General features: G+C 41.9%; 1 protein-coding gene and 1 long non-coding RNA gene across 3 annotated transcripts; both read right to left on the reverse strand.

Annotated features, from left to right (window-relative positions):
- Nucleotides 1–2,223: 2,223 nt before the first annotated feature.
- Nucleotides 2,224–6,860, reverse strand: LOC139536445 (uncharacterized). Of its 2 annotated transcripts, none has more exons than XR_011667309.1 (6): nt 6,649–6,860; nt 5,491–6,209; nt 5,180–5,294; nt 4,937–5,038; nt 4,525–4,631; nt 2,224–2,272 (listed from the first exon to the last, which is right to left on the reverse strand). It is a non-coding gene; the product is annotated as an uncharacterized lncRNA (long non-coding RNA). The 2 variants fall into 2 exon arrangements; XR_011667312.1 differs by having other exon boundaries at nt 4,525–4,668.
- A 177-nt stretch (nt 6,861–7,037) lies between these two features.
- On the reverse strand, nt 7,038–8,659 carry LOC139567494 (scavenger receptor class F member 2-like). The gene is made up of 4 exons (XM_071388813.1): nt 8,655–8,659; nt 8,549–8,598; nt 8,305–8,406; nt 7,038–7,813 (listed from the first exon to the last, which is right to left on the reverse strand). Exons 1-4 carry the CDS (start codon nt 8,657–8,659, stop codon nt 7,257–7,259), a joined length of 714 nt encoding a protein of 237 aa, XP_071244914.1. The 3' UTR covers nt 7,038–7,256.
- Nucleotides 8,660–9,416: the final 757 nt, after the last annotated feature.

Below are 9,416 nucleotides of genomic sequence, written 5' to 3' on the forward strand. Positions count from 1 at the left end.
CTCCTCTTTCTATTCTGGTTAGAGACAGTTTCCGCTGTTCTGTGAAGGGAGTAGTACACAGCGTTGTACGGGATCTTCAGTTTCTTGGCAATTTCTCACATGGAATAGCCTTAATTTCTCAGAACAAGAATAGACTGACGAGTTTCAGAAGAAAGTTCTTTGTTTCTGGCCATTGTGAGCCTGTAGTCGAACCCACAAATGCTGATGCTCCAGATACTCAACTAGTCTAAAGAAGGCCCGTTTTATTGCTTCTTTAATAAGCACACAGTTTTCAGCTGTGCTAACATAATTGCAAAAGGGTTTTCTAATGATCAATTAGCCTTTTAAAATAATAAACTTGGATTAGCTAACACAATGTGCCATTGTAACCCAGGAGTGATGGTTGCTGATAAATGGGCCTCTGTACGCCCATGTAGATATTCCATAAAAAATCTAACTTTTCCAGCTACAATAGTAATTTAAAACATTAACAATATCTACACTGTATTTCTGATCAATTTGATGTTATTTTAATGGACAATTTTGTTTTGCTTTTATTTTAAAAACAAGGACATTTCTAAGTGACCAAACTTTTGAACGGTAGTGTATTTTGATTTGTTTAACACTTTTTACTACATGATTCCATATGTGTTATTTTAATAATAGTGATGTCTTCACTATTATTCTACAATGTAGAAAATAGTAAAGATTAGAAAAACAGACCCCAAACTGTTCTACCATCAACACAACACACCTCTTGTTTGTCTGAGGCCCTGATGTGGCTTCAGTTCTGGGCAGTGGGATCGGCTTTCCAACTTAAAACATTTAGGAGATGCAAAATCCAGGTTTTTGGGGTGTTTGTTTTATTCAATATGAACAAATTAGAAAATGTTGGGTACAAAAATGACAGTTGATCAAGGTAAATAAGTATTCAGACCTCCTAGCACTCACTGTTATACAATACATTGATTTAAGAATAGCTATGGTGAAGGAAAATAAAAAGTTAAATTATAAAGAATACTGCATTATATCATAACATTTCTCAAGATGAAAAACACCCACAGAAGGGAAAATATTCCATCGATATTCGATTTGGTGCAAAACACAATGAAACAAATGTGTCCCAAAAAATATTTCAGACATCTCAACATGTGCGTTCTCAGAACTTAAAATCATCAACACTGACAACACTAACTTGCAGCCTGAGGTGGCGTCACTGCAACCCTTGGAAGGAAATAGACTCAAAAACAAAGACTATTACTCCTTGTTTTTTTTTGAGGAGGCTTTGTCATTGGGGCCTTCTTTACTGTGGAGTCTCCCTTCTCTGAACTGCTTTCAGAGTGGTTACAGTCCTGTTTCTCTGGGATTTTGGCTTCTTTAGATGGCGTATCTGGCAGAGGCTTCTGTGAACTCGCGGATGTGGGAAGCAGAGCCTTTGCTCCAGGCTGGTTGCCCGTGGTCTTTTGGGGCGAGGTGGGATTTTTTCTATGGCCTGGAGGTGAGACAGGCTCTCCTCACAGCAGCCGGTCTCACTCCTGTTCAGGCTCTGAGTCTTCTCCTTCAGCTGAGCAGCTAAGAGAGAGGCTGCCTCCGAGTGTATGTTCAGTTGGTTAACCTCCCTGTTTAGGGATAAACTGGGGCTCTTCTCTGTGGACTCTCTGGGGATTTCAGGCCTCCGGTCAGCACGGAAGTTGCCCATTTTCCTGAGGACACTCTTCACTGCCCCGTTGATGTGCTCTATCTGCAACATACCTGATCTACTTTTAGTTGGCTTCTTCTCCCCTTGGAAGCCAGCCCCATATGTACATGCAGACTCTGCGGCATTGGGAGCTTGATGCTTGCTGGCTTTCTTCCTGGAACTCGTTTTCTCCTCAGCCACAGTCTTTTCCTGACTTATATTATTCTGTTTCGGCCCAGGAGATGCATGGACCCAGGATAGCTTTGGCTTTGTGGAGGGGTCTGGTGGTCGAGGTTTAACCCTCTCAGCAGCTATAGGCTTTCCATTATCTTTGACAGTGTTTGACCCTACACTGTTCTCCTTGCTGGACTGCTAGGGTGGCTGCGGAGCATGGGCCCGGAGGCAGATGCTGTTGGCTGACTGTGCCACTGCAGGAGCCCTCATTCTCTGAGGACTTCTGGAGTGGCAGCTCACTGGTGTTAACTGAGACCTGCATAGTCATGTCCATGTTCTCCGGCAATGTGTCTACCTCAGAGATATCATCATAATCAGCCAGTACTCTCGTCTCTGTTGTGTTGATTCTGTTCCCTTTATTTTTGTTCTGTTCTCCAGGTTCTAGAGAGGGGAGAGTTCAAACGACAATCATGTTCTTTTCAAATAAATAAACGATAAGCAGAATCAGACTCCCCTTTCAAACCTGAGATGTTGAGGAAATAAATAGTAATGCTCTGGGAATGTTTTAGGTGCTGTATTTCCTGTTGATGTTTACTCTTGAAACTAGGGCCTTAATTGGATGACATGGCAGCAGATTAGTAAGTGTATTTGGGGTAGATCAGCTTTAATAGTGCATATAGATTGTGGCTTCCATCAATGTAATTGTCTGTATCATTTCCAATCCCCCATATATATATTTTTAAAATACATATACACATGTATATATACACACAGTACCAGTCAAAAGTTTGGACACACCTACTCATTGAAGAGTTTCTTTATTTTAACTATTTTCTAATATTGTAGAATAGTGAAGACATATTAACTATGAAATAACACATATGGAATCATGTATGAACCCCCCAAAAAAAGTGTTAAACAAATCAAAACATATTTTATATTTGAGATTCTTCAAAGTAGCCACACTTTGCCTTGATGACAGCTTTGTACACTCTTGGCATTCTCTCAACCAGCTTCATGAGGAATGCTTTTCCAAAGTCTTGAAGGAGTTCCCACATGCTGAGCACTTGTTGGCTGCTTTTCCTTCACTCTGCGGTTCAACTCATCCCAAACCATTGGGTTGAGGTCGTGTGATTGTGGAGGCCAGGTCATCTGATGCAGCACCGTCACTCTCCTTCTTGGTCAAATTACCCAAAACACACCTCCAGGCTGTGTAAGGGCTACTGTCCTGTTGAAAAACAAATGATAGTCCCACTAAGTGCATACCAGATGGGATGGTGTACCACTGCCATGCTGGTGCCTTAATTTAAATAAATGTCAGACAGTGTCACCAGCAAAGCACACCCACACCTCCTCCTCCATGCTTCACGGTGGGAAACACACATGCAGAGATCATCCGTTCACCTACTCTGCGTCTCACAAAGACACGGCGGTTGGAACCAAAACTCTCAAATTTGGACTCGTCAGACCAAAGGACAGATTTCCACTGGTCTAATATCCATTGCTCGTGTTTCTTGATCCAAGCAAGTCTCTTCTTCTTAGTGTCCTTAAGCAGTAGTTTTTGCAGCAATTCATCCATGAAGGCCTGATTCATGCAGTCTACTTTGAACAGTTGATGTTGAGATGTGTCTGGTACTTGAACTCTGTGAAGCATTTATTTGGGCTGCAATCTGAGGTGCAGTTAACTCTAATGAACTTATCCTCTGCAGCAGAGGTAACTCTGGGTCTTCCAGACAATGGCAGTCCTCATGGGAGCCAGTTTCATTATAGCGCTTGATAGTTTTTGCGACTGCAATTGAAGAAACTTTGAAAGTTCTTGAAATGTTCCATATTGACTGACCTTCATGTCCTAAAGTAATGATGGACTGTCGTTTCTCTTTGCTTATTTGAGCTGTTCTTGCCATAATGTCACAAACGTGTGGAGAGACGGACCAAGGTAGAGCGTGATTGGAGTTCACATCTTTATTTTTAGTGAAACTTAAAACAAACAACGACCGTGCAGTACTGAGGTGCAACATGCTCTCTCCCTCAAAAACAATATCCCACAAAGCACAAACCCTTAAGTATGATCCCCAATAAGAAACAACGATAATCAGCTGCCTCTAATTGGGAACCATACTCAATCCCAAAACATAGAAACAAAATGACTAGAACACCCCCCTAGTCACGCTCTGACCTAAACATCATGGAGAACCAAAGGCTCTCCATGGTCAGGGTGTGACACATAATATGGACTTGGCCCACCCCTACCTTGTCACAATACAACTGATTGGTTCAAATGCATTAAGGAAAGAAATTCCACAAATTAACTAGGCATACCTGTTAATTGAAATGAATTCCAGGTGACTACCTCGTGAAGCTGGTTGAGAATGCCAAGTGTGTGCAAAGCTGTCATCAAGGCAAAGGGTGGCTACTTTGAATAATCTAAAATATATTTTGATTTGTTTAACACTTTGGGTTACTACATGATTCCATATAGTAGTAAAAGTAATAGTACTACTTGCAAACTCATTTGCTAGTAGAAAATAGTAAAAATAAAGAAAACCCCTTGAATGAGTAGGTGTGTCCAAACTTTTGACTGATACTGTATATATTGTTATTTTCCCCTAACCCTACCACCCCATACCCGACCACCACACAACAGATGGGGTTTTAATGCAGCATGCAGTATCATCCAGGACTAGAACACTCACCGTCAGGGACAGCATAGACATGTCCATCCTCTGTGGTCTCTACGGAAGAGGCTCGGGACGACCTGCAGGTGGTGGGTTGCTCCACTGCGGAGGGGGGCTCGATGAAACTACAGTTGAAAGTATTCTCAGAGTCATGGTGGGACACTGTGGAGAACAGAAACAGAGCTCTAACCCTTAGAACCTACATTCACTAAAGATTTGAACTTATCTGTTGACAATGATAAGACACTGAGTTCACTGTCACAGCCATTCAAAGCAAAGCAAAATACCAAGGATAAAGGATGCTACTTTGAATATATTGGTATTTGGCTGGTTTATCATCAATCATGAGAACCCGGTGAAAACACACATTAACATGAATTTTAAACATTGAACAACAAGTATGACAGAAATGCAAATGAGTAGTACGTACCATCAACTTTGGGTAGCTACTGCCGTCTCAGTGGGATGCAAGGAAGCTTAGAGCTGATTCGTGTAAACCCTCCAGAGGCTTCTTTTGGATTTTTTCTCAGGGCTAAAAGCAAACACCAGACAAACAAAACAAGCAGTAAAGTCTGAGTTTAAATCCAACCAATGTGACAATATCTCATGATGTACTGTGCCCGATACAAACAACAATGAATCTGTGTTTTCATTTTCCATCCACTTTACTTACTCGTTCTGTTTGTTTTGTCTACAGATACAGCAGCAACACAACAAGGAGAGGAGCAGGAGGAGGAGACAGGTGACCAGCACCCCTGCTGCCATCACACCCATCCTCTGGTTAGGCTCTGTTCAAAGAGCAGAGGTCACTAATCTGTCACCATTGCCACAGAATAAACATATTTTCTAAAATAAATATTGTCCCTAAGTGTTTTTATGGAGGATACATACGTTACCAATAAGCTTTCTGGAAAAAGCATACATGTACATTACTCTTTTTTCCCTCATCACATAAGATACGTCTGTTTTAGGAAAGGTTCTTACGTAGGTTGCATGCTCCAGTCACTGTGTTGCAGTTGTTGTCATGGCAGGAACAGATCTGGGCACAGTTAACCCCATACTGACCCTCTGAACAGCTCACATTACAGCTGCATAGGAAAGAGAGGCAAACGACATGGCTGAAAACTTCATTGGGCAATATGCTCTTTGCACTATTTTTGCATGTTGAAATGTTTTGCACTCACTAGTGTCACAAGCCGGCTCATAGCCTGTGACAAAAATGAGGGGACACGAACAACAGGTATAGGCCAATTAAAAGTGTTCTTTATTATAAACAAAACTATTAACTTAAAACTAAGAAAAAGGAATGAGGTGTGGAAGTATTATAATGTAAGGTGTATGTAAAGTGCATGGATGCGTGAATAAGTGTGTGTAAACATGACTGAGTGAAAACTATGCAAAACTACAAAGGAACAAACAAATCATGAGCATACCTGGAGGAGCAGAGAGAGAGAGCGAGAAAAGTGATTAGTGACAGTTTAAATACTTGGAGCCCAGATGACTCCAATCACTAAAGACCCTCCTCTGCCTGCAGGAGGAACCGCCCCTGCACTGCAGAGGAGGCGCCGTGACACTAGGCACCAGAGAAGCCAGGGTCACAGAGACACTCTCCCGTAGCGAAGTGACACATCCCATTGAAACAGCTGTTGCAGTTATTGACACAGTTCTCTCCATAGGTTCCATTCAGGCACTTGAGCTCACATCTGTAAAGACAAAAATGGTTGAAAAAACTCAGAGATGATATAATTCCCTTCTCATAATTTCTCTACAATCATCTACATTTAATTATTCAAATCAAATGTTATTGGTCACATACACATGGTTAGCAGATGTTATTGCGAGTGTAGCGAAATGCTTGTAATATCTAACAACTAATCTAACAATTACACAACAACTACCTAATACACACAAATCTAAGTATATGGATGGAATAAGAATACATACATATAATTATGGATGAGCAATGACAGAGTGGCACACTTGTAGGCAAGTTGCAATAGATGGTATAAAAATACAGTATATACATATGGGATGAGTAATGCAACATATGTAAACATTATTAATGTGGCATTATTAAAGTGACTAGTGATCTATTTATTAAAGATGATGAATGTGACAGGAAGCTCATAATCATATTCCTACCGATCACCCATCCAACCAGGGTTGCAGTGGAGGCAATTGCCGTCGATGCGGTTGCAGAAGTGTCCATCTTTGCAGGGTGAGCACACGTCCTCGCAGTTTCCACCAAAGAACCCAGGAGCACACATCTGGTCACACCTGGTGCCATTCCAACCGCGTTCACATGCAACGCAACGTCCCTCTGCCACCTTGCAGGGCTGTTGGCCTTTACAGTGTCCACACCTGGAAGAACAGTAAGACTAAGTCCTCAGTAACATAATAACACAACATGAATAGCATGGACTAACTCAATTCATAACAGTCATACTCATGCTAAACTAGTGTTTCCAAATGGTTGGTTCCCTTATAGCATCTGCCACAGGCTTTCAGCCAAGGCTAGTACCTTTGTTGCTAGAAACTGGATTGCGGCCATAGGTATTGGTTTTGGGTGCCAACAGCTTTAGGTGGCCAAGAAACTGTAGGTGGGTCACAGCTCAAAACAGTTTGTCAATCACATTCAATTTGACAGCTTCACCACATGTCTACCACAATGGGCACAGTACAGCAGACTGAAAGAGAAAAGAGCAAAGACATGTGTGTCTTATCCAGCTAATTAACCTCTGTGGTTCCAACTAAGTTATCTTTGTCCAACACAGTTGTGTCACAAACCTGTTTCTGCAATTCTGTCCGTAGAACCCAGCTGGACACGGCTCACTGCAAAACTTCCCTCTGAATCCTGGCCTGCAGGTGCACGATCCATCCGCCTGGTTACAGCGTCCATGGATACACTGGCACATGTGCTCGCAGTGAGTACCCCACAAACGCTGTCGACACCTGCAGCGCCCGGTGAGCTGGTCACACGGAGAACCGTTGCAGGCACACTGAGCACCACAGTTCCTCCCATACCAGCCGGGGTTGCAGTGGCACTGGCCCGTTCCCACATCACACACAGAGTTGATGCTGCAGTGACAGTTGTTGGAGCACTGGGAGCCCCAGAAGCCTGCGTAGCACGTACAAGCGCCTGTCTCCTGGTTGCATTGGCCCTTCTGGCAATCGCAGGCTCTCTCACAGTTTGGCCCCCAGCGATTCGGGTTACAGGTGCAGGCCCCAGTGACATCCTCGCAACTCCCGTTGGGATGGCAGTCACACTTACCCCTACAGTCAGGTCCCCAGAACTGGGACGGACATTCTACAGGGAGGATGAAAGGCAAATATGTATCAATAATGAGATCATTTGTGTACTAAGTTCTCTCTGGATGTAGGCTACGTAGTTCTGAGTAGTAGGCTACCTGGACTGGCTGTATGTGAAAATGACTAGTGTTAACACATTAACACTACCTTTCACAGGAATTGATGCTTTAAATAAATGTCAAAATTACATTTAAAAGGGGCAATCTGCAGTTGCTACATCCATTTTTGGACTTACAAATTAATGACATGTACCCATTGATTCTTGAAGAATATAACGTATTATTGCCTCAGGAGCTTAGTTCAGCTGTCGTACCCCACCAGAACCCAAAATATAAGCTTGTTTTACTCCAATGTTTGTAAATAGATAAGTGTAAACAAACATTATATATTATTCACATTTCTCCAGCCCCATCCCTAAGCTTTTTGTTATTGTTTCAACAGCTGATTACCGCTTTAATGATAGCTGTGAGGTAGTAACAGGATACTTACTCGTGTCACAAGTGACTCCAAAATAACCAGAACGACAGCGGCATTCGTGGGGTCGCACACAAACTTCATTCTCTTTGCAGGTGAAGTTACTCTCACAAATTGCTGAAGGAAAACAATTGGGCGAGTTAGTTCACATTAAATGGTTATGCTTTTAGAAATGAAAGAGGAAATGGTTGTGAAGTCTACTCCCAATGATCTGATTCAGGTTTGTTCATTCCTATAAAAGAGGCGTTCAACTACTCACGTATTAAGCACTCATCTCCTTGCTGTGCAAAGCCACTACAGCATTGGAGCCTGTCAGATATGGGAGGGAGAAACAAATGATCTGTGTTTGATTCATATAAACTAACGTCATTTAACTCTTTCTATCAAAACGAATATTATGATCACATTTCAATCATGACAGATAGTCTAATAAATCTAAATATTAAACATGATCCTAATCACGTTGAGATGCAAATCGGTCACAGCATTCAAAGTGCAGGGAATTACTGGCACAAAGGAAAAAACGAGGCAGTAGACCAAATAAGCGGAGATCTGAGGAAGGTTAGGGTTAGGGTTAAAAAATATCAAACTATATCAAAAAAAAAATATATGCATGTTTATCTTCCTTCACTGACTTGAATCAGGCTTCTGTAATAGTTTTGTCCATCAATGTCAAGCCTAAAACTTATTGAAAACAGGGACACAATCACTTACCCAGCTTCGCATACATTTCTACTCTGGGATTTAGTTCTTGGCTGTAAATCCAAAAAAAGAAGACATTTAGTAGCACAATTACAAAGACATTTCTGGTTGTTTCCATGGTGTGATGAACACCATACCTCCAAGGGCTTTCCCGTAGACTTATGTCTGACTTTCTTCCAAAAAGCACTGAAACAATTTTTCTATGTTGTCCAAAAATTTACCCATCCAGAGGGTGGCAGTATGCTCTAGTAAATGAAGTAGCCTACCGGTAGACTGTTAGCCCAAAGTCTGTTCTTCAATGACAATTTGCAAATTCGGTATGAAGAAGTAATGGGAAAAGTTGTAAACCTCTCTGGGACCTCCCCAATGCAAGTACATCACCAACTCCCCACCCTCCAGTAATACAGACTACCATATGAAAACCT

This window comes from Salvelinus alpinus, chromosome 1 (assembly GCF_045679555.1).
Source record: "Salvelinus alpinus chromosome 1, SLU_Salpinus.1, whole genome shotgun sequence".
Classification (NCBI taxonomy): Eukaryota; Metazoa; Chordata; class Actinopteri; order Salmoniformes; family Salmonidae; genus Salvelinus; species Salvelinus alpinus.